Source organism: Schistocerca piceifrons, chromosome 4 (genome assembly GCF_021461385.2).
Source record: "Schistocerca piceifrons isolate TAMUIC-IGC-003096 chromosome 4, iqSchPice1.1, whole genome shotgun sequence".
Lineage (NCBI taxonomy): Eukaryota > Metazoa > Arthropoda > Insecta > Orthoptera > Acrididae > Schistocerca > Schistocerca piceifrons.
This window is the reverse complement of record NC_060141.1, coordinates 144,964,570-144,989,387: the sequence shown is the minus strand read 5'-3', so window position 1 is coordinate 144,989,387 and position 24,818 is coordinate 144,964,570. Positions and strand designations below refer to the sequence as shown.

General features: G+C 42.5%; 1 protein-coding gene and 1 non-coding gene across 3 annotated transcripts in view; one reads left to right on the top strand and one right to left on the bottom strand.

Moving 5' to 3' along the window:
• The window catches only part of LOC124795246 (b(0,+)-type amino acid transporter 1-like), a 410,036-nt gene that overhangs the window by 304,624 nt on the left and 80,594 nt on the right, over positions 1–24,818 (top strand). For both annotated transcript variants that reach the window (XM_047259180.1, XM_047259181.1), the window contains 3 exons: positions 3,708–3,989; positions 10,765–10,890; positions 19,489–19,588. In XM_047259180.1, the coding sequence (XP_047115136.1) occupies positions 3,708–3,989; positions 10,765–10,890; positions 19,489–19,588 (508 nt within the window). The remainder of the gene's footprint in view (positions 1–3,707; positions 3,990–10,764; positions 10,891–19,488; positions 19,589–24,818) is intronic.
• Trnat-ugu lies at positions 7,131–7,204 on the bottom strand. The gene has a single exon. It is a non-coding gene; the product is annotated as a tRNA-Thr (tRNA).

The window sequence follows — 24,818 nt, the reverse complement described above, 5'->3', positions numbered from 1 at the left end:
ATGGCCAGTAGTGTATTACATTCAGTCACTTGAACGACAAATGTAAGAAAATGCCGGCCGGTGTGGCCGGGCGGTTCTAGGCGCTTCAGTCTGGAACCGCGTGACTGCTACGGTCGCAGGTTCGAATTCTGCCTCGGGCATGGATGTGTGTGATGTCCTTAGGCTAGTTAGGTTTAAGTAGTCCTAAGTCTAGGGGACTGATGATCTCAGAAGTTAAGTCTCATAGTGCTCAGAGCCATTTGAACCATTTTTTGTAAGAAAATTAAATTGTTTTCAAAAATTGTTGGCTAATTTTCGAAAAAACGATGTCTCATGTGCGGCACATTGGCATTCAAGGCAGACAAATTGTGAAAATGGAGTTTGGTAGTATACTGATTTTATATTTTGTAAACTTGTCATAAAGAGGAAACCAAGACATAGAAATTATTTTATTACATGACGGTACATGAATAAATAGTTTTTATGCAAGAAATTTTTGTGCACTCTAGGATAGCTAAGATGTGACATCTTAACAGGTATTTCAAACAAAACCTTTATTTCTTGAGCTGTTGTTTAGTAACTTGTCAGAACCTATCAGCCATCTGGTTTGTACATATGGGATCGGTTTAAAATCCCTGCTTTTGTGTATGAAGTATGCAAAAGCTGGAGCAGTTGGGGAGAACTCAAACACATCTATATGAATTCAAGGTGGATTACTTCGTCGTCGTGGCAGAAGTAATTGTGGATCATCACGTCTGAGTCGTCATCAGACGACAAAACTACCGATTCTGTGTCAGCAGGTTAGACAGAAGTCTCATCACCCTCAACATCGCTTGAGCTTTCACCACGTTCTGACAGATTTGCATCAAAGCCGAGCTTCTCCAGCTCATGACATATCTCATCATCTGGCACTAAGAAAAAGTTTATTACTTTACCTTCAATCAAGTCATTATTCTTTATTACTCTTATTTATTGTTATTATTATTGCTATTTCATACATCATTCAACAGTGTCCAAATGTGCCAAAACTTATAACAAATTACTGCTGAATATTTACAGATCAGCTGACATTGTTACTAAATATTAGCCTACTGTGCCAAAGTATAGGAAAGTGCCATCTTATTGGTACAAGTCTGCTGACAGTAAAATAACTTCTGTTCAAGGTAGTTAGGATATGAATAAACGAAGAATGTTAATTAATGAAATGAACGACATCATTTTGCCGTTTTTCCACTCTGGTTTTTAGGTAAACAGCTTACTTCGATAACTGAGCACTCAGAGCACTGGAACTTTATTTGGTAGGTCGAGACACCTAGCGGCAGGTGAGCAACTTATTGGCACGTGTATGTAAGGCGTTACAAGGGTTCTGTACGCACACAGATCAGATTAGATTAGATTAGTACTTGTTCCATAGATCATGAATACGACACTTCGTAATGATGTGGAACGTGTCAGGTTAATAAAAGATGTCAATACCCCCAAAATATTACATGACACTTGATATTTTTAATTTTTTTGTGGGGGTTGGGGAAATTACCCACTTACTATATCTAAAAATTCATCTAATGAGTAGAAGGAGTTGCCATTAAGAAATTCTTTTAATTTCCTTTTAAATGCTATATGGCTATCTGTCAGATTTTTGATGCTATTAGGTAAGTGGCCAAAGACTTTTGTAGCAGCATAATTTACCCCCTTCTGAGCCAAAGTTAGATTTAACTTTGAGTAGTGAAGATCATCCTTTCTCCTAGTGTTGTAGCCATGTACACTGTTATTACTTTTGAATTCGTTCGGACTGTTAATAACAAATTTCATAAGTGAACATACAGGGTGTTACAAAAAGGTACGGCCAAACTTTCAGGAAACATTCCTCACACACAAAGAAAGAAAATATGTTATGTGGACATGAGTCCGGAAACCCTTACTTTCCATGTTAGAGCTCATTTTATTACTTCTCTTCAAATCACATTAATCACGGAATGGAAACACACAGCAACAGAACGTACCAGCGTGACTTCAAACACATTGTTACAGGAAATGTTCAAAATGTCCTCCGTTAGCGAGGATACATACATCCATCCTCCGTCGCATGGAATCCCTGATGCGCTGATGCAGCCCTGGAGAATGGCGTATTGTATCACAGCCGTCCACAATACGAGCACGAAGAGTCTCTACATTTGGTACCGGGGTTGCGTAGACAAGAGCTTTCAAATGCCCCCATAAATGAAAGTCAAGAGGATTGAGGTCAGGAGAGCGTGGAGGCAATGGAATTGGTCCGCGTCTACCAATCCATCGGTCACCGAATCTGTTGTTGAGAAGCGTACGAACACTTCGACTGAAATGTGCAGGAGCTCCATCGTGCATGAACCACATGTTGTGTCGTACTTGTAAAGGCACATGTTCTAGCAGCACAGGTAGAGAATCCCGTATGAAATCATGATAACGTGCTCCATTGAGCGTAGGTGGAAGAACATGGGGCCCAATCAAGACATCGCCAACAATGCCTGCCCAGACGTTCACAAAAAATCTGTGTTGATGACGTGGTTGCACAATTGCGTGCGGATTCTCGTCAGCCCACACATGTTGATTGTGAAAATTTACAATTTGATCACGTTGGAATGAAGCCTCATCCGTAAAGAGAAAATTTGCACTGAAATGAGGATTGACAGATTGTTGGATGAACCATTCGCAGAAGTGTACCCGTGGAGGCCAATCAGCTGCTGATAGTGCCTGCACACGCTGTACATGGTACGGAAACAACTGGTTCTCCCGTAGCACTCTCCATACAGTGACGTGGTCAACGTTACCTTGTACAGCGGCAACTTCTCTGACGCTGACATTAGGGTTATCGTCAACTGCACGAAGAATTGCCTCGTCAATTGCAGGTGTCCTCGTCGTTCTAGGTCTTCCCCAGTCGCGAGTCATAGGCTGGAATGTTCCGTGCTCCCTAAGACGCCGATCAATTGCTTCGAACGTCTTCCCGTCGGGACACCTTCGTTCTGGAAATCTGTCTCGATACAAACGTACCTCGCCACGGCTATTGCCCCGTGCTAATCCATACATCAAATGGGCATCTGCCAACTCCGCATTTTTAAACATTGCACTGACTGCAAAACCACGTTCGTGATGAACACTAACCTGTTGATGCTACGTACTGATGTGCTTGATGCTAGTACTGTAGAGCAATGAGTCGCATGTCAACACAAGCACCGAAGTCAACATTACCTTCCTTCAATTGGGCCAACTGGCGGTGAATCGAGGAAGTACAGTACATACTGACGAAACTAAAATGAGCTCTAACATGACAATTAAGCGTTTCCGGATACATGTCCACATAACATCTTTTCTTTATTTGTGTGTGAGGAATGTTTCCTGAAAGTTTGGCCGTACCTTTTTGTAACACCCTGTATATATTGTGAGGCTACAGTGAAGATCTCTAGCTCTTTAAATAAGTGTTTGCAGGATGATCTTGGATGAGCTCCAGCAATTATTCCGATTACACGCTTTTGTGGAATGAACACTCTTTTACTCAATGAAGTTACCACTTCGACGTATCGTATCCGACGCGCTGGACCTGAAGAGGTTAACTGTTTCTCGTAGCAGTCAACTCTGAAACAGAAAAGGCCCGTCACTTCTGGTTTCGTGGTGGCGCGGAACACAGGCCACGGTGCCACCACTGCCGATGCTCGGTAGCCGGTGCCAGGTGTATGTTCGTGTTTCGGTGTGCGCAGGCGCGCTGGGGTTCGCGGAGCTGGGGACGGTGGTGCCTCGGTCGGGCGCGGAGTACGCCTACCTGCTGGAGGCGTACGGCCCGCTGCACCGCTTCTGGGGCCCGGTGCCCAGCTTCCTGTGCGCCTGGATCTACGTGGCCATCCTGCGACCCGCAGAGGTGGCCGTCGTCATCCTCACGTTCGCAGAGTACGTGGTGCAGCCGCTGGCGCCTCTCGGCATCGCGGACCTGCACCCAGACACTCAGAAGCACCTGCTCAAGCTCATCGCCCTGCTCGCTCTGGGTGAGTACAGCACGGCAGCTGCGTGCTGGGGCAGCGGACAGGCTCGGGGCCATCCAGACTCAGAATTCCTTCAGCTTTTTTGGGCTCCATCCAGAAAGCATCTTGTAGGTTCAGCGGTTAAGAATATAGGGTGAACCCAGACTTCACTGGTACACATTCTAAGTATAAAAAAAAAAAAAAAAAAAAAAAAAAACTCATCACGAAGAATTTATCCAAATGAAACGGAACGGGAATGGATAGCTGTGATGTACGAGGGGCGTTTGAAAAGTCCGTGCAAAATCCGAAAGATGGCACCACCGGCGCGTATCGAGGTCATGTTTAGTTAGTAGCATCTTTGGAAAGAACCATAGAGGTCATGTTTAGTTAGTAGCATCTTTGGAAAGAACCATAGAGTAAATATCTCTGGAGTGAGCATTCACATGCGCAGAACAGATTTTGTGTTGTCAGCATACATTGCCGGCCTGGTCACGTGTTCTCGGGACGTCGTATGTTTGTGCGTATAACGCCCTGTATACTCACAATGTCACTACATCCCTAGTGCAGACGAATTCTTTTTGTACGTCTCGTGGATTATTTATATATGTTGCGCAGACATTTTAACAGTATCCATTTGATACCGGGAATAAACCAGCTACGTAACTTTTAATGGCAAGTGATATTGCATTCTGCTTCTTTGCGATAGGTGTCACAGTTCAGATGGACTCGATTTTTGGCAGTTTACGGTATGACACGGCACTTTATAGTATTACAGAACCTGACGCACAGTTTTGCACTAATAGTCTTGCAAAACGACTTGACAATACGCTAGTACTTTTGCAAGTGTCCGAAAAACACCGAATTTGCCACACGTTAGCGTTTATATCCCTGATAGTTCGTCCTTTTTTTTCCTGCTATTCCTGCGTATTTATTTTCTCGTTTTGCGACCTAAAGCACAATTTTTCTTATTGCTGACACTTTGAAGTATTTATTTAACGCATTTTACGTACTTGCTCCCAGTTTATTAAATAAATAGTAGACTGTGAAATCTATATACATAATCAACAAGTCGCTGATAAATGCATGGAGGATAGTATTTGCTGAAACAACTAACCATTTCCTTTCCTGTTCCACTAGCAAATTTGCGAGAGGAAGCGATTGTTTGTAAGATTTTGTACGAGCCGTAATATCTATTATATAGTCATAAAATCGTAGAAAAATACGTCTACAGAACCGAGCCTTCATTATAATGCTTCTCGAAATTTTAACATATACAGTGTCTCTTACTAATATGATAACTATAATTAGAGCTACATGATATGTACCCATGAAAAGTTACTATCCCCCCTTTCACATATTTTTCTTTGCATCTGTAGCAACAACAGTAATTCACCATCGCTATTACGCTATCAACAAACGGTGAAGCACAACTAAAACTCTTGTTATTATAAACTTCAAACGCTGCGGAAAGCACACACGCACAGCGAAGTCCCGAGAACACGTGACAATTCTGGTTTAATGTTGACAACGTGCTCAGAACGCAATGCTCACTCCAGAGATATTTACTCTATGGAAAGAACGCACACCAAGTTTCAGCCATGTTGTGTTTGGCGTTCGTGTGAATCAAGGAAGTCGAGTGATTGTCAAAAAAATGAACGAAAAAGAATTTCGTGTGGTGATTAAACATTACTTTATGGAGGGCAAAACGCCTCAGGAGACTAAAGAGAAGCTGGATAAACATTACGGTGACTCTGCACCTTCGATTAGAACAGTAAGTGGTTCCAAAATTTTCGGACACAAGAGTTAAGGAGCGTGAGATTGCTTGTGCTATGGGCATCTCGAATGAACGTGTACGTAATATTTTGCATAAACACTTGGACATGAGAAAGCTATCCGCAAGATGGGTTCCGCGATTGCTCAAGCTTGACCAAAAACGGAATCGTCTGAAGTGTTGCAAGGATGGTTTGCAGCTGTTCAGGAAGAATCCGCAGGACTTTAAGCGTCGTTTCGTCACTGTGGATGAAACATGGATACATTACTATACTCCTGAGACCAAAGAACAATCTAAACAAAGGGTTACCAAGAAAGAATCTGCACCAAAAAGGCGAAGACCATTCCTTCGGCCGGAAAGGTAATGGCGACTGTCTTTTGGGATTCGCATCGACTATTTGGAAAATGTTAAAACTATTACAGGTGCATATTATTCATCGTTATTGGACCGTTTGAAAACTGAGCTGCAAGGAAAACGCCGGCGATTGGACTGCAAAAAAGTCCTTATCCATCACGACAATGCACCAGCACACACCTCAGCAGTTGTGGTCGCAAAATTAATGGAAATAGGATTCCAACTCGTTTCACATCCCCCCCCCCCCCCTCCCCTGTTCTCCAGACTTGGCTCCCTTGGACTTCTGTTTGTTTCCGAATTTGAAGAAATGGCTGGCGGGACAGAGATTTTATTCAAATGAGGAGGTGATTGCAGCAACTAATAGCTATTTTGCAGACTTGGAGAATTCCTATTATTCGGAAGAGATCAGCAAATTAGAACAGCATTAGACGAAGTGTATAAGTCTAAAAGCAGACTATGTCGAAAAATGAAAAAGGTTTACCCCAAACACGTAAGTAGTTTTTATTTTTACACGGACTTTTCAAATGCCCCTCGTAGATGCACAGGCAAACAAATGATTATAATTTCAGAAAAACTGTATCATTTATTAAAGAGAAACAGCTTCATAAATTGAGCAAGTCAATACCGTGTTGGTCCGCCTCTGACCATTATGCAAGTAGTTATTCAGCTAGGCGTTTACTGATAATGTTGTTGAATGTCCTCATGAGAGATTTCGTGCCAAAATCTGTCCACGTCCTTGCCCATAATGCTCCAAATGTTCATTTGGGTAGAGATCTGATGACCTTGCTGGCCAAGGTAGGCTTTGGCAAGCACGAAGATAAGCAATAAAAACTCTCGCCGTGGGTGGGCAGGCATTATCTTGCTGAATTGTAAGCCCAGTGTGGCGTGCCATGAAGGGCAACAAAACGAGGCGTATATTATCGTCAACTTATCTCTGTGCTGTGTGCGTGCCGCAGATGAAAACAAGGGGGAATTATATATTAATACCTTCAGCTGCTGACGGGCGTTGATTTATATCAACGGGGACGGGTGAAAATGTGTGCCCCGACCGGGAATCGAACCCGGGATCTCCTGCTTACATGGCAGACGCTCTGTCCATCTGAGCCACCAAGGGTACAGAGGATAGTGCGACTGCAGGGACTATCTCGCGCACGCCTCCCGCGAGACCCACTTCTCACCTTATATGTCCACACACTACATTCGCAGTGTCCCTATCCAAACACTCTCTTTACTTGTGGAAGGCATTCTTATCAAGTCGCGTGAGAGTTCGGGTAAATATGTGTGTATCCGCAAAGAAGAGGAAAGTCATGGCCGGTATTGCCAGAACTATATACTTATATGTCCGAAAGAACAGACATCACATCCATATAGAAAACAAAGGGGTCCTACAAGAAACGGCATCCCAGACCATCACTCCTGGTTGTCGGGACGTATTGTGAGCGACAATCATGTTCGTATCCCACCGCTGGAATCTCATCGACTGGAGTACAATTGTCTTTAATGGTGAGTTCTGCTTCGAACTGAGCCTAAGTGACAAGTGAAGACGTATTAGGATATCGCCTGTGCAGCGGTTGGGTACCATGTGACTGTCGTCCACAACAAGGCCCAACAACCAGGAGTGATCATCTTGGTGCCATTTCCTTTCATAGTAGGAGCAATTCGGTTTTTATCCGCGGCACCCTCGCACCACAGCGGTACGTCGACGATAATCTACACCTCGTTTTGTTGCCCTTCATGGCAAGTGATCCCAGGCTTACACTTCAGCAAGATAATGCCCACCCGCTCATGGCGAGAGTTTTCACTGCTTGTCTTCGTGCTCGCCAAACCCTATCTCGACCAGCGTGGTCACTGTCTGTATCTCCTCCCCCCCCCCGTTGAGAACGTTTGGAGCACTAGGGGCAGGACCCTCCAATCAGCTCGGGATTCTGACAATCTAACGTGCCGATTGGACAGAATTTGGTACGATACCCTTCAGGAGGACATCCAGCAACTCTGTCAATCAGTGCCAAGCCGAATAACTGCTTGCATCGGCGCCAGAGGTGGGCCAAGGCGTTATTGACTAACTCAGCTTGTGAAGCCCTTCGTCTTGAATAACTCACCTAATTTTGCTAAAATTGCAATCTCTGTTTGTAATGTTCATCACATCTACAGATTCCCATCCCATTTGGGTAATACCTTCTTGGTGCGTCGTACCATTCTTAGAGTATTTATTTCACATGTACTGAACATATTTCACACGTATTTGTTGACATATTTCACCGGTATATCTTGGGAATTTCAAACTGCAGTTTCATTTTCACGGAGGTCAGTGATTAAGACATATCTCCTGAACTGTGTGTCGTACATCGATATAATTTTGTACGTACATACAGCGGATTATGGGGATACTGTATGCGAAGTGCGTTGCGAACACCGTTAGTAGCAAAGAAGTAAAAAATTTAAACGTCATGTCTCAAACTGCAACAGGGAAAAGTGTACGAGCAAGCGATACTCTTTTCCATTCACCTTTTTGTGGGGATTGTCAGTGAAGAAATTTTCTTATGGGTTTGAAATTATGTGTAAAGTTTACTGCAGGTCACCAAGTACTGACATTACCAAATACTGGATGAAGAAAGTCTGGGTATGCGCGTGTCGTGGGCTCCCCTTCTTTTCACCCTCATTAAGGAGACTATGAATGAGTGGAAGTCTTCCATGCAGGCCTCTCGCAGGGAATCAGTTGTCCTCTGCCGGCTCCGCATTGGCCATACGCGGCTAAGGCATTGTTACCTGGACTGACCACTGTTAGCCGCTCTGCGGCACACTTTTAACTTTCCCAGCACCCTGCCCTCAGTGTTGGGCGACAATGCCTCCACAGCAGCTTTAGTTTTACGTTTTATCCGTGAAAATGGGTTTTATACTTCTATGAAGGTTTTAGTGCATGTCCTTTGTCCCTCTGTGTCCTCCTCCCTAGTGATTTTAGGGTGGAGGTTTTAATGTGTGCCGGCCGGAGTGGCAGAGCGGTTCTAGGCGCTACAGTCTGGAACCGCGCGACCGCTACGGTCGCAGGTTCGAATCCTGCCTCGGGCATGGATGTGTGTGATGTCCTTAGGTTAGTTAGGTTTAATTAGTTCTAAGTTCTAGGGGATTGATGACTTTAGAAGTTAAGTCCCATAGTGCTCAGAGACATTTAAACCATTTTTTTAATGTGTTGCAGAGTGGCTAGCTTTCCCTTTTTATTCTCGTGGTTGGCCAGCCACTGTAATCTGCTTTCATGTTTTACTCTCTTCTGTTTCTAGCGTCTCTCTGTTGTATTCTTGTCCTCTTTTGTTTCAGTTTTCGTTGCCTTCCCTTAGTTCTTGTGGCTTTTCCTTTCTTTCCGTTTTGTTATATGTTTCGTCCGTTTTATTTTCACACTTGTGGCATTGTTTTATTAGGAACAAGGGACCGTGGTTTGGTCCCTTCTCCCGCCTTGAAACCAACCAACCAACCAACCAACCTAATCTGCAACACACAGTTTCTAGATTCCACGCATACATGAAACCAATGGGTTTTGTGTCGGACATCGTTAAGCCAAGTCTGTAACGCATTTTCGCCCTGAAAGGTAGTTTGATAAGAAGCGAAAAAACGGTAAACATGTGAGAGCGTGAGATCAGGTGACACGGTGAAGGATGACCACCTAACGAAGCTCCTAGATAGCTTCTTTTTTTTTTTAACTGAGCTGCAACTGCCGCAGCAGCGCCGCCACCAGCACCACAATTTGTCTTCTTCGTCCTAATTCTCACGCTGCGACCGCAAGTCGTCTCAGTTGTTGGCAAATTCCTGGCAAACATTTTGCAATACATAACTTGCAAACATGCTCTTTGTTCTAGCCGGTACATAACATGGTGTGTATACACGCTGGTCTTTGCTTGAAATGTTTTTTGTTAGAACACGGCCGTTGATTTTGGCTTACGAAGTTAATATTAAGGCTCCATATATCTTCAACAGAGACGATATTGAACAGAAATGATGTATGAGAAAACTGGTGACGTTCAAACTTGCATAAATAGGCACCCCTAATTTTTTTCTGTTTCGAATTAGAGCTTGTAGCACATCTACACTCCACTATTGAACCTTTCCCATTGAATGGAAATGTCGCATCAAAGTTAAATAGTCTCATTTAATCACATTCGACATTTAGGACGCTATCATGAATCAAACTGTTTAAATGTTTTCATCGAGGTCTATAGATATACCTGAACACGGAGAAACAGTCATGTCAAAACGATCCGTCTTGAAATTACAGAACCATTATCTAACGAGATTTCTGCGTTGATACTAGCCCTATACATGGCAAATGTTTCAAGCAGCCTTCACCCTTCTATTAAATGCGAAGTGAAAAATGTCAAATACTAAAAAAATGGGAGGTCAAGTGGACAAAGTGTAATTCTTAAACATCAATAATAACTAATAACCACGATGCATAACGGGCTTACAAGTGGTTAGTTCACTTTACATCACCGTCAGCGTAATTATCTTTGCAGTTGTAAAACAATTTCATGTGTATTTTGTAGAAAAGTACAAATGGTGAGACAGAAAGAAACGAGGGACTGTACTAATCTAAAAAAAAGTCTACAAAGACGAATGTCTTCGCTAGGCGGAACTGGTTATCAGTTAAATGATTGTTGTGGTGTGACGTGCGTTCCTCTGCTACAGGACTGATCACATACGTAAACGTGTGGAGCGTGAAGCTGTACGTGCGTGTGCAGAACATCTTCACTGTGGCCAAGCTCGTCGCGTGCTGCGTTGTCGTCTTGGGAGGCCTCTACGAGCTTTGCATCGGTAAGTATCAGATGTTCTTGCACCAAAACCGCTTTTCATAGTTTATTTATTTCAACAAAACGGCTGCCGTGATTGTAGAGGAAAACTGAAAGAAAGCTTTCACTTGCTTTTGTGTTCCTACATCATACAGTTCAAACACTGCGTCTGACCACGTTTAAAGGATAAGACACTACAGGAAAAAAATTTTAGACAATAATTTATCTGTCCTGTACGTGGTCTCAAGCAAAATCCAATACTGTGACTGTTAGGGCAGATGATAATAGACATCTCAGAAGTCTTTAAGATACTGTCCACTTTACTTCTTCAATTTATTGGAAACGATCAAACGGTGTAGCTGGTAAAGCAAAGGGCACCAAGTGGCTTCACTCCATGCAGGACTGACACACTCTGCACACTACATGACACATGTGTGACTGCAAAAACTCCTTCCTTTAATCGTCCAGTAATATCACTTGTGTTGCCAGCTTAACAGTATTGACATGTATCACCACAGACATTGGTATCCAGTAGAATAACTATCTTCACAGGCACTACTGATATATCTCCATGGACATAAAATGAATAAACAAGTACAATAAACTAAATTTTAGAACGTAATTATATACTGCGGTGCCTGTTCCTTCAGGCATAACCGAAAGAACAGACACTGTTTGTATGATACAGCAGCCGCATGCAGAGGAGTTTCCAGACCTCCGTTGCGTATGGGCGTTGCATTAAAGGCAACGGCGACATGTGAAGATTTGTACTAGACCGGGACTCAGACCCGGATGCTCTAAAAAGGTTGTCTTAACCAACTCAGCCATTCGAGCACACCTCCTGTCCATCACATATATAAATATGTACATATATACGCCTCGAGGGCGAAGTTGCATCTTCTGTGCGATTGTACTCACTCGTCCGAACGCTTGCGGGACTTGGCTGAATAGCTGCGAGCAGACAGAGGATAAGGGACGGAGGAAACTATGTCTGCTGTGTGCGACATATCGTAATTTGGACTGGATCGATGGCGTTATCAGATGGCCGAGACGGTTACGGCAACTGCTCTAGAAAAATGGAATATCCGGGTCCGAGCCTCAGTCTGGAACAGATTTTCACTTGTCACCGTTGCATTTAATGCAGTGTCCTTATACAGCTGAGATCTGAAAATTTCTCTTTAAGTTATAGTGGCAGCTGCCACAGACTAATTTCTACTAACAGAGATCGAGACATTATAGAGAACATTGGGTAGTGAGAGAAGTGTCTGTTGGGAGAATGCATCTCCTCAACACAGTAAAAACAAAGGGAAAGTCTTGGTCGATGTTTTGGATGTATCCTGCACAGTTCATAGTTCTCCCGACAAATACCAGAGATTTAGTCGTTATATTCTGTGGCACCAATGCGATGACCACCTTAGTTGGTCCTTTATAGTGCTTAGCAGACTCCTGCAGCTGCTGCTTTCCTGAAAATTGTTGCTTCCGCAAACTTGCATCAGTTACGTAGAAGCAAAATCTGCATTACTCCAGTGCCCCCCCCCCCCCCCTCCTCCTTCCTGTCTTCTGGCTGGTTTGATTGATGCAGTCCAAAACGATTTCTTCTCCTGTGCCAACCTCTTCATCACAGAGTAACACCTGAATAACAGTTACAGCCAACGTTCCCAATTATTTGTTGGATGTATTCCAGTTTCTCCCCCCCCCCCGTCCCTCCCTCTCTCTCTCTCTCTCTCTCTCTCTCTCTCTCTCTCTCTCTCTCTCTCTCTCTCTCTCTCTCTCTCTCTCTCCACCACATACACATTTTTTCCATTACAGCTCCCTCTAGTGCCTTGAAAATTATACCCTGTTTTCTTAACGTATCTCCCACATTCTGCCCCCTTCCTTTAGTTTTCCACATGTTCCTTTCCTCAGCAGTTCTGTGGAAGACCTCATTCCTTATCTTCTTCTATCGCTTGTGCCTTTGTCCCACATCGGGTATTAACTGATTTCACACAGTTAGTTTAAGGGGTGGTCAGATGCCCTTCCCGTCCAGTTACCCCGTAGGACGGAATGCGTGTACACTCATCCGTCTGAGATTAGTGTTTTCTGAGTTAAAGTGAGCGGAAGTTTTCTAAATGTTTGCGAATGGTGTAACTGAGGCAAGATGTGGGAACCCGTCTGAGAACCACATCCACGCTGGCCAGCTCGCACACTCGTCATTATGCCTGGTGGATTCGATCCCAGACCAGCGCACCTCCCCGTCCCGGAAGTGGCGCTTTAACTCGCACAGCTATCCCGGCCTCTGTTTCCTATCTTATCAATTAAACTACATTTCAACATCTAACCATAGCATCCAACTTTAACGCTTTGACTCTCTTGTTTTCTGGTTTCGCCACAGCTGACAACTCCATGCTGTACAATGCTGTGCTCCATGTACAGTCTCAGTCCATTCATCTTCCATCATCATTTGGTAACACCACACCTCCAAAGCTTCGATTGACTGCTTTTCACATGATTTCCTTAGTTAAAGTGACCTTCTGTTAATTTCTGTAGTGATATTAACCTACAAGCCACCTTGCAAGGTATGTGTAGGATATTTCTCGCACCACTTTCCGCCTTCCCTGTTCCATTAATGAATAGTGAATAGCAGAAACGTCTGTCGCCAATCCTCGCCGCAATTTCTATGATTTTCCAGTCACGGCCAGTTTATAAGCTGTGTTTCGAAGGAATACGTCACTCGACACATCATGGAATGCAAAGAGTAAGCCTCTCAATGTCGAACAACGCCTGCCTTATAGTGTTTGCCACAGGAGTTCTATGAGGATCTCTGTGATGCTCTCGCAGTCACTAAATGAATCTGTGACGAAGAGCACTGCCCTGCTCTCCTTGGCTGATGTTCTCTAACCCGTCTGTTGATCCAACCCAGTAAAAGACCCCAGTGCAACAATTGCTATAAAGCTGTTATCGGATCAGTACTCTGATTTAGTTGTCATAATAGCCATACTGCTGCTTTTCAGTGACCTAATGGTGTTGTAGATCTGTTGAACAGCGGAGTTGGTAAAACTAGCATATGATATAGTTACTATTGAAATCAGTCTTGATCACAAATTTATTTATTCTGATAAGCGGTTTCGACCACGCCTGTGGTCATCTTCAGACCAAAACGCTGTATGAGCAGGAGCCGCCTCCTTGTGGTAAATCAATGCGTGGTTGAAACCGGTTACCAGAATAAATAAATTTGTGATGAAGACTGATTTTAATAGTAACTATTAGAAATAACACTGATCACTGTCTGCTCCCACGATGTATCAAAAGTAATTAGTGTATGATGGCTTAACGACGCCATCCAATGCAACGATCGTGATAAACAGACGGAGATATGATTTCGTGAGAACACAACATGACGTTTTGTAGCTGAATACAGTAAATTTGTGCACAGTCTGGTGGTAAGGAACTGTACGTAATAAATGAGTGATGCAGAACTTTTCCACGCTTTTAAACCACACCTGTGCAGTGGTGTGGAATACCATTAGTTCATTATGACAGACAGAGGGAGCACTTGAGTATATTGTACACAATACTGCAAAATTATTTAGGTAGATAAAATGTGCGATATGCTGACCAAGGAAGGAGTGCGTCCAACGAATTACAAAAAAATATTAAAAAAATAAAAAACTGTATATTTAGCGAACTGAAGGCAATGGCATGTGATAGCACGTCCTGAAAAAATACAGTACAAGGTGGCTATAATTAAACTTTCCTACTTGAGTCAGTGTAAACAGAAATATATTTACAAGCTTTATAGGAATGATGTCCAGGCTACACGCTGCAGGATTTGCGTTGTTAATAGTGGTAGTCGACTTGCGTTAGGCGCCGGTACTGGTATAGAGATGTTGGGATGAAACTTTAACAATAGCGTGCATTACAGTTGCACGCAGTCAACATGGGTGTGAACAAGGTTAGCAAGACTTTACTTGAAAAGCTGTTTGTGAAAACAATAGCAATAGTGCTGCTACTCTTCGCGAGTATCGACGCATTAAAGGAATACGGAGAGGTCATCTTACTGCACCAGGGTTGATGAAAATGCTTCGGAACTGGCGATTTGGGAATTCCTCCAGGGAGAAGCCGACGGCCAGTTGCGCCACACATCATACAAAAAGCTGCTGTCTGCATGACTGAGAATGCTGGACATATGAGCGATCTTCAAGCAGAGCACGAGCTGTGTCACGACGGCTGAACCCTGAACACTCCATGATCCACTGTTCGAAAAGTGTTGCGAACTACCTCCAGTACTGTTCCAGGCTGCCGTGGATGCAAGTGGTCGTCAAATTGAGCAAAGTTTGTAGTCTGGATCGTAAACGTGGTACTCAGTTAACAAATGTTGCCCTCTCATGTGGAAACTAAAATACGAGGGTCGTCCACAAAGTAAGTTCCGTTTGGTTATATAAAACAGACATGTTGTACAAAAATCTACAACTGTTAAACTACTTTTCTACATAGCTTCCGAAATTTTGTAGGCACTTGTCATAGCGTGACACAAGTTTTTGTATGCCTTCTTCATAGAAGATGTTCAACCATGTGGTAACATGTTCTGTCAGATCGTCACATCGTTAAAATGTTGACCACCAAGGAGAGATTTTAGGTGTAAGAAGAGATGAAAGTCGTTAGGAGCGAGGTCGGGATTGTATGGAGGATGATCAAATGCAAATGTGTCCCAGTGAAATTCCTGTAAGAGTTGTTTGGTCACATTTGCTGTGTGAGATCGGACATTATCGTGGGGAAAAAACACCTTTTGAGAGTAATCCTCGGCGCTTGTTCCGTATTGCGCGGCGCAGTTTCTTAATGGTCTTGCAGTAACCATGTGCATTGATTGTTTGACCTCGTGGTAAGAAATCAATCACCAAAATGCCTTTTCTGCCCCAAAAAAACTGTGCACATGACTTTTCGAGGTGTCAAGATTTGCTTCAATGGAGATGAGGTGTGCCTCCATTCCATTGATTGCCGTTTTGTTTCAGGGGTGTCGTACGATACCCAAGTTCCATCCCCCGTGACTATCTGAGAAAGAAAATCATCGCCTTCTTCTTTGTAGCGTGTCAAAAACTTAAGTGCACTGCCCATCCGTTGTTTTTTGTGTTGTTCAGTAAGAATTTTGGGTACCCAACGTGAACAAAGTTTTCGAAATTTCAGTTTTTCAGTAACAATTTCATGAATTAGTGATCGTGAGATCTGCGGAACTTCCATAGCAAGGGCACTAAGCGTAAACTTACGGTTGTACTTAACCAGTTCATCAGTAACTACAGACGGGCGTCCACTTCGTTCTTCATCGTGCACTTGGTCACGTCCTTCATTCTTCTAACCATTGAATCAGTCATAGCATTTTGTCCGTAAACCTCGCAGATTTGCCGATGAATTTCCTTTGGTTAACTTCCTTTGTATTTAGAAAACGAATCGCAGATCTGATTTCACACGCGACGGCATTTTCAATTACGGCTGACATTATAAAGAAGCACTACAAAGCACATATCGGCAGTAGCGATCTGAAAATGGCATACATGTCTTCTCTTTGAGTCAGAGTAACTGCCGCGTATGCTCGGAATGCGATCGTAGCGCTGCCGCGAATAGAAACAGAAACGGAACTTACTTTGTGGATGACCCTCATATGATTCTTTCAATGTTTCATTCGTTATTTCTGTTACGCATGTTCTTACAACACACAGTTTCATCTTCCTACAATCACTCCATTGTCATGGAGGCCCTTTCAAAGTTGTTGTTGTTGTTGTTGTTGTTGTGGTCTTCGGTCCTGAGACTGGTTTGATGCAGCTCTCCATGCTACTCTATCCTGTGCAAGCTTTTTCATCTCCCAGTACATACTGCAGCCTACATCCTTCTGAATCTGCTTAGTGTATTCATCTCTTGGTCTCCCTCTACGATTTTTACCCTCCACGCTGCCCTCCAATACTAAATTGGTGATCCCTTGACGCCTCAGAACACGTCCTACCAACCGATCCCTTCTTCTGGTCAAGTTGTGCCACAAACTTCTCTTCTCCCCAATCCTATTCAATACTTCCTCATTAGTTATGTGATCTATCCATCTAATCTTCAGCATTCTTCTGTAGCACCACATTTCGAAAGCTTCTATTCTCTTCTTGTCCAAACTATTTATCGTCCATGTTTCACTTCCATACATGGCTACACTCCATACGAATACTTTCAGAAATGACTTCCTGACACTTAAATCAATACTGGATGTTAACAAATTTCTCTTCTTCAGAAATGCTTTCCCTGCCATTTCCAGCCTACATTTTATATCCTCTCTACTTCGACCATCATCAGTTATTTTGCTCCCCAAATAGCAAAACTCCTTTACTACTTTAAGTGCCTCATTTCCTAATCTAATTCCCTCAGCATCACCCGACTTAATTAGACTACATTCCATTATCCTTGTTTTGCTTTTGTTGATGTTCATCTTATATCCTCCTTTCAAGACACTGTCCATTCCATTCAACTGCTCTTCCAAGTTCTTTGCTGTCTCTGACAGAATTACAATGCCATCGGCGAACCTCAAAGTTTTTATTTCTTCTCCATGAATTTTAATACCTACTCTGAATTTTTCTTTTGTTTCCTTTACTGCTTGCTCAATATACAGATTGAACAACATCGGGGAGAGGCTACAACCCTGTCTTACTCCCTTCTCAACCACTGCTTCCCTTTCATGTCCCTCGACTCTTATAACTGCCATCTGGTTTCTGTACAAATTGTAAATAGCCTTTCGCTCCCTGTATTTTACCCCTGCCACCTTTAGAATTTGAAAGAGAGTATTCCAGTCAACATTGTCAAAAGCTTTCTCTAAGTCTACAAATGCTAGAAACGTAGGTTTGCTTTTCCTTAATCTTTCTTCTAAGATAAGTCGTAAGGTCAGTATTGCCTCATGTGTTCCAGTGTTTCTACGGAATGCAAACTGATCTTCACCGAGGTTGGCTTCTACTAGTTTTTCCATTCATCTGTAAAGAATTCGTGTTAGTATTTTGCAGCTGTGACTTATTAAACTGATAGTTCGGTAATTTTCACATCTGTCAACACATGCTTTCTTTGGGATTGGAATTATTATATTCTTCTTGAAGTCTGAGGGTATTTCGCCTGTTTCATACATCTTGCTCACCAGATGGTAGAGTTTTGTCAGGACTGGCTCTCCCAAGGCCGTCAGTAGTTCCAGTGGAATGTTGTCTACTCCGGGGGCCTTGTTTCGACTCAAGTCTTTCAGTGCTCTGTCAAACTCTTCATGCAGTATCATATCTCCCATTTCATCTTCATCTACATCCTCTTCCATTTCCATAATATTGTCCTCAAGTACATCGCCCTTGTATAGACCTTTCAAAGTATCGAAAGTTTAATTGTAACCACCCTGTATATTAATCCAGAAATTGTTAACCACTGAAGAAGAACCCACCTTCAATTCAGTGTAATGATATTGTCTACAGAGGAAATAAATGAAGTTTGTGTAGCAGCCATACATTGTCTTGTATGTCACAACAAATCTCTGTAGTAGCTATAAGGTGCCGTCAAAAGAAAATGGGACACTTGAAAAGAACTAAGTAAACTGTTCATTATTTCAAAAACAATCGCCATAACTGTTAACATATTTATTCCACTGTGAGATAAGACGGTCAGTGTCTGCTTGTTGCCAGAGTTGTTTAGACCACTCTGCAAAAGCCCTGCTGGGAAGCACTTACACATTCTCTACACAGTCCTGAGCCTTCCCATGTGATTTATAGGTTTTTGGAGCCTTGAAGAAAGACATTTGTTGCCATCAGGGGCAGTTTAAGGCACTTGCAACATAAGCTGATGATTATGGTACTAGGCTGAGAGGGGCACCACAGTTGCAAGGTTTCTACATACGACGTGTCACAAGTAGAGTAGTAGGGGCAGCTTCAGTGCCAAGCTGAGATGGGCAACCAGTGCAAGATTTCTGTACAGTGTGCATCACAATCAGTAGTGAAAACTTCGACACATGACATGTATGAGGGGGAAAAGGAAGGGGTAGGAGGAGCGCGAGGGGGCAGATGAGATGCTTGTGTGGAAAAATGTTCTATAACTGGTCCTGGTGGCCATCAATTTCCTTGAGATGAAGAAGTGCAAGCCTGGGTACAATCATGGATTCATAGGCAACCGCAAACATTGTTTCATGAAGACACTGACCGTCTTGTCTCACAGCTAGATAAATGTTATTAACAGTTATGGTGACCACTTTTGAAATGATAAACAGTTTACTTATTTCTTTACCATCTGTCTCATTTTCATTTGATTCCCTCTTATACGTTACTGGGTGGGAGGGAACCACAGATAATGATTTTTGCTGATGTTGATTACAAATCATGAAGTCAGTTATTTGCAAGTTGCGTGAATCATAATTGGAGTCTCTCGTTGTGATATTACAGCACATCGTCTGATCAGAAAGTGTAACATGCAGACCACTTAAGAGTTTTTTGATGTGTGTGTTTTTCAATGCAGTGTTTAATCGTACATGCACATATGCACACCACCAGTGGATAGACAGACCCACACAACTGTGTGTTAGTAGCCAGAGTAACCAAAGTCATGTTTTGAAGTCTGTAACAAAAGCAGCTAAGTGAATGTTATCTTCCTGTTACAGGCAACACTCGCAATCTGAGCACTGGTTTTGAGGGTTCCAGCAACTCTGCACGAGACATCTCCCTCGCTTTCTACAGTGGGCTCTGGGCATTTGATGGATGGTCTGTATCACATAACTATCTTCACATACGTCTACATTCAAAACTATATTATTTTGTGTATTGTTAAAGTGCGCGTCATATATCTTGGCGGCCGAGTTTAGGTTCGTTCTGCGCATCTGACGTCACAAAACACAGTCAGCCAATGAACAGAAAACGACGTTGCCAGATCTCGACAGCAGTGCAGAGCACGGACGAGTGTGTTCAGTTTTAGAAACGTTCAGTCATAAATAAAGTAATAGAACAAAAGCAATGTCTTGATAGCAGACTTTCTTTTACAGAAAGTTTGGAAAAAGCATTCTTTATACCAATTGCATCATATTCTATTAATTAATTAAACCAAACAAGCAATAAGACTCCTAATTCAGGCGATAGCAAGGAAAGGTGTTTGTTTCAATCTCACGAACTGCTTTTTCGCAATAAAGAACAGCGGTAATTGTTTATTTCCTATTGTACTTCGACGAAGCGTGAGTAATTCATAGTCATACCAACAGTGTTTATAAGTAGTTGCGTGAGGTGTTAGACTCCTTATGGTGTTACGTTGTTCGGTGAGTAGATGTAGCGGAACGGATAAGGTGTTGGGCTGCCAAGTGAAAGATAACGAGTTTTTTTTTAAAAAAAAAAAAAAAAAAAGTTCAAACCTTGTGCGGTGCTTAATATTTTCTTTATTTAAAAACAATATTGGAGTGCCTTACTTCACGAATTTTATTCGTTTGAATGAAATTTCTAGTGCTTTGCCTCTTCATTAACTTTTTCGCTGCTGTAGACACGTCCTCCCTGCATTCCGCACTGTGCGCGATTTTGTCATCATTGCACTTCTCGCCTGTGCAGACACATGGTGTTCCCACTGCTTTGACACACTTATCATTCGATTTCACAAAAACTATTTGGCCAAAAAATTTGATTTTTACACGTCTTCTTGCCTGATACCTCCCCCCCATAAATGACTTAATTTTGTTTTGATGTGCAGCGTTAAATGTAGTAAACCACTGCACGAAATTTTTAAGAGTTTGCAGAGGTAAAAGTCCATAGCGTATACTTTCCGTATGATCGATTTTAGTTGCCACAATGTTGAGAATGAAATGTGGACAAGATACCTAAATTTCATATAATATTTGCTGTATAACAATATCTCATTTAATTTAAGTACCACATAGGTGTCGTATGTAATATTGAAAAATATTCCGTCTTTCGCGACTGTAATAAAAGTTTTATATACACACGCCGCGTTTGGCTTTATTTTAAAGCACTTCCATCGGTGAAAGGTATGGCACATACACAATGGTATTCATGTTCTATTTCTTGTTTTTGATCCACAGTCGCAGTTTTACCAATGGTATTGAAATATATCCCTCTTCTGCAACTGTAATAAGTGACTTATTTAGACCAGACGCGTTTCTCTCTTTTGAAGCATCATAAGAGGACTGTATTTTGTGTCCTCCATTGCCAAGTCACCTTTCATAGTTTTGTGCTGCGGTAGCACAATATTCAACGTTTGTGTTGGCTCATCAGTGTTTTAGCAAATAAATGCTGTTTGTGTGTGCCACACACAAAATTATATTTGACATAGCTCTGAGCACTTGACTGACAGACGGTATGTTCAAGTCCTAATGTTTTTGTAAGTCCACAGTTTTGTTTAATGTATTTTGTCTACTTCCTTTTGATTGATTGAAGTGCTTTAAAATAAAGCCAGACGTGCCCAGTGTAAGTAAAACTTTTGTTACAGTCGCGAAAGGTGGAATATTTCTCAATATTACATACGACACTTATGTGGTACTTAAATTAAATGAAATATATAAGTATCTTGTCCACATTTCTTTCTCAACATTGTGGCAACTAAAATCGACCATACGGAAAGTATACTCTATGGACTTTTACCTCTGCAAACTCTTCAAAATTTCGTGCAAAGGTTTACTATATTTAATGCTGCATAATAACTGCGTTGAACATCGAAACAAAATTAAGTCATTTATGGGGGGAAGGTATCAGTCAAGAAGATAGGGAAAAATCTAATTTTTGAGCCAAATAGTTTTTGTGGAATCGAATGATAAAGAGTGTCAAAGCAGTCGGAACACAATGTGTCTGCACAGGCGAGCAGTGCAGTGACAAAATCGCCCACAGCGCGGAATGCAGGGAGCACATCTTTGTAGCAGCGAAAGGGTTAACGCGGCCGTGGTGGCTTTACTTCATGGACTGCGCGCTCCCCCCTACACGTAAGCTTGCGAACTATGCTATACTATGGCGCTGCTTCTATTGGCGCGTGCGTCGTGTGCAACTGGCAACGCAGCAATCTCCCGCGTCTGGGCGGGCATGCGCGAGCCGCCAAGATAAAAGAATTGAACTATAGTAGGTATGATGCATTCAGATTTAGCCTTGTTAATGTTATATTGTCACCAGATGACCTTCCAGTTGCCACCTGTCACCCCCCCTCCCCCCTTTCTGGCCTCCCGGGATGGAATTAGTGTACCATACCACAACTGTCTGCTTGTAGTGTTATATACATGTGAAAGTGTGCAAAAGTTTTCTAAATGTTTGCGAATCACGTAACTGACGCAGACGTTGGTACGAAACCAGTGTGTGTGAAACCGCTTAATACTGACATCCAGGTTAACTGGCACATAGACCCTTGTCATAGACAGAACGGAACTCTTGGACCAAGAGTGCAGCAGTTTACACTGACATCGAATATTCCAGAATATACTAACATGACAAGCAAAAGAAATGTAGGAAAACCTGCAGTGACAAATACAAAGAAAAAACGAATAATTTAAAGTAGTTGCATTTGAACTTGAAACCCACAGTGTGCCAGCCAGTGATGCTAACATCTGAGACATGTAGCATGCACCACAGCTCACTCTACTGATCCCTTTCCTGGAGAAACAGCATCCCACTGTTTCAGAAGTTCTTGCCGGAGGTGACTGCAGCACCCTGAATCTAGATCTTGTCAGTAGCCCTCTTGATAATAGCCTCGCATTCTGGTCATGTCGTCACACACACCTCACCATAATTAGCATCGAAAGTTTTACCACCCGTGGAAGCTACGTGATTGTAGAGTGGGTCTTCAGTTTCCTTCAATGTAAAGGCCCCATTGTCGATCTGCACCTCAGGACTAGTAGTGTTTCATATACAAGACACGGGCAGTGTTTCTGCACCTCACGAATGTGGATCTGAGAGAAAGGTATGAAGCCTGTAGTGTTTTCCTTTGCTGTGTTGAATCCACATGTCCCTATGGGCAGTATTGTATCTCAGTCTCTCTGCTAGATATAAACATACATTGACAGCATAACTGCCAATGTCTTATTAAAATGTTCTGTGATACTGTTCATCAGTGAACCGTAGGCAGTCGCCATTCAGTGGGTGATGTTGCTATGTGAAATTACCTCTGACACAGACCTCGAACAGAAAACTTCTGGACAATAAGAGATTAACACAAGCATGCTCTGTGCTTCAAATTGATGTTTTCAAAAAGGAATTTTCAGATTTCCAGAGCTACAACAGTCAGCACAACGTCGCTGACAGTATTATGGATGAGGTAGTCAGTGCAGACTATTATCCGTAGATTCCCATTTGTCGACTTCTGGAGTTGATTCTGATTCAGTAGAACAGTGCTGCTGCAGGTGTAATTGGTTCCAGATGCCCTAGATGTCATTGTGTCATGTGTTTCATCACTGCCATTGCTTACAGTGGTTCACACAGTGTCCAATAACTTGGTAGAGACCTGACTAGTGATACCTGCATCTTATTTTGTCTAGAGTCTTCACGAGGCCCAAGTGACCGCATACTGGAGTGTCATGGAGAAACTTCAGGATAGGTGGTCATAGATGAGCTAGGATGACTAACAACCATTTCTGCCCCCTATCAGATCATAATTCCTATTATACAACATTCTGTTTATTAATTAGAATTATCCTTCGATTGATTACTCCTCCTTTGAGGCTTCTATAGTTTCTGATAGTGCTGTTCAGCAGCAATGTCATTTAATGCAGCATGACAGATTTCAACAATGCTCCTGTGTTCAGATTAAGAATTCCTTGCAGGCAGTCAGCATCCTTGTACTTGGGTCAATTTTTTTACACTACTGTGACATTGTAGTCCTGAAGTTCACTTCACTAGTTAACCTGCCATTCTTCGGGCTAATCAACTAGCATAAAGAATGATGGTCCATCACAACCACGATTTGCCAAGTAAATGCTGTGGAAACTTTATTGATGAAATAACTGCAAGGTACTGTTTCTCGGCTATATTACAGAGTAACTCATTTCAGACTTGGTGAGTACTTTGGAAGTGCCTTCCTGAAGTTGCACTAGAACTGTACCTATACCATAACTGCTAGAGTCAGTGTGAAGTTCTGTCTTGGCATTCTCACCATACAATGCTAGGACTAGAGAAGATAATAATGACTCATTAAGGACAAGAAAAGATCATCCACGGAACACATCCTAGAAAAAGCTGGCGTCTCCCCGTGATAGCTCCTGCAAAGGACATGCCTTGTTACAGAAGTCCTTTATGAATCACCAGTAGTACATATGCATTTTGAGAAAACTTAACACATCATGAATGTGGCAAGGAGTCGCAAAACATGTGCCTGCTCTTATTTTCTCCTGATTGGGACAAACTCCGTAGCCATTAACTATGTGTCCCAAGAAATTAATTTCTTAGGCAACGAAGAGGCTCTTTTTTGAATTCAGAGGTCTATAGTCTGAACACAGTCCAACACAGTTGTCAGGTGACTTAGATGTTTTCCAAGTGTATGGAAAAAAATGACGATTTCATTGAGATAATGAAGACACGTCATCCATTTCAGGTGTCGAAGCAGGCTGTCCATCATGTGTTTGAAGGTGGCTGGAGCATTTCACAGTCCAAATGGGATAACTTTAACTCATAGAGGCCACCAGGAGTTATGAAAGAAGTCTTTTCCAGTCAGCCTCAACAACATCAATTTGCCAGTAGCCTGTCCACATGTTCATAATTGAGAAATACTTTACTTCTTTCAAGCAGCCTAGGATGTCAATAATGTGGTGCAATGGATAAACATCTTTCTTCATGATTTTGTTCAGTTGTTGGCAGCCGATGTAGAAATGCCATGTGTCATCCTTATACACAAGGACTGTAAGAGAGGACCAGGCACTCTCTGAAGGTTCAGGTACGTTATCCCACTGCATATTCTTGCTCTCGAATTATGCATCATTCAAGTGGTGACAACCTATACAAGTGCTGGCTAGTTGGTGAAGGA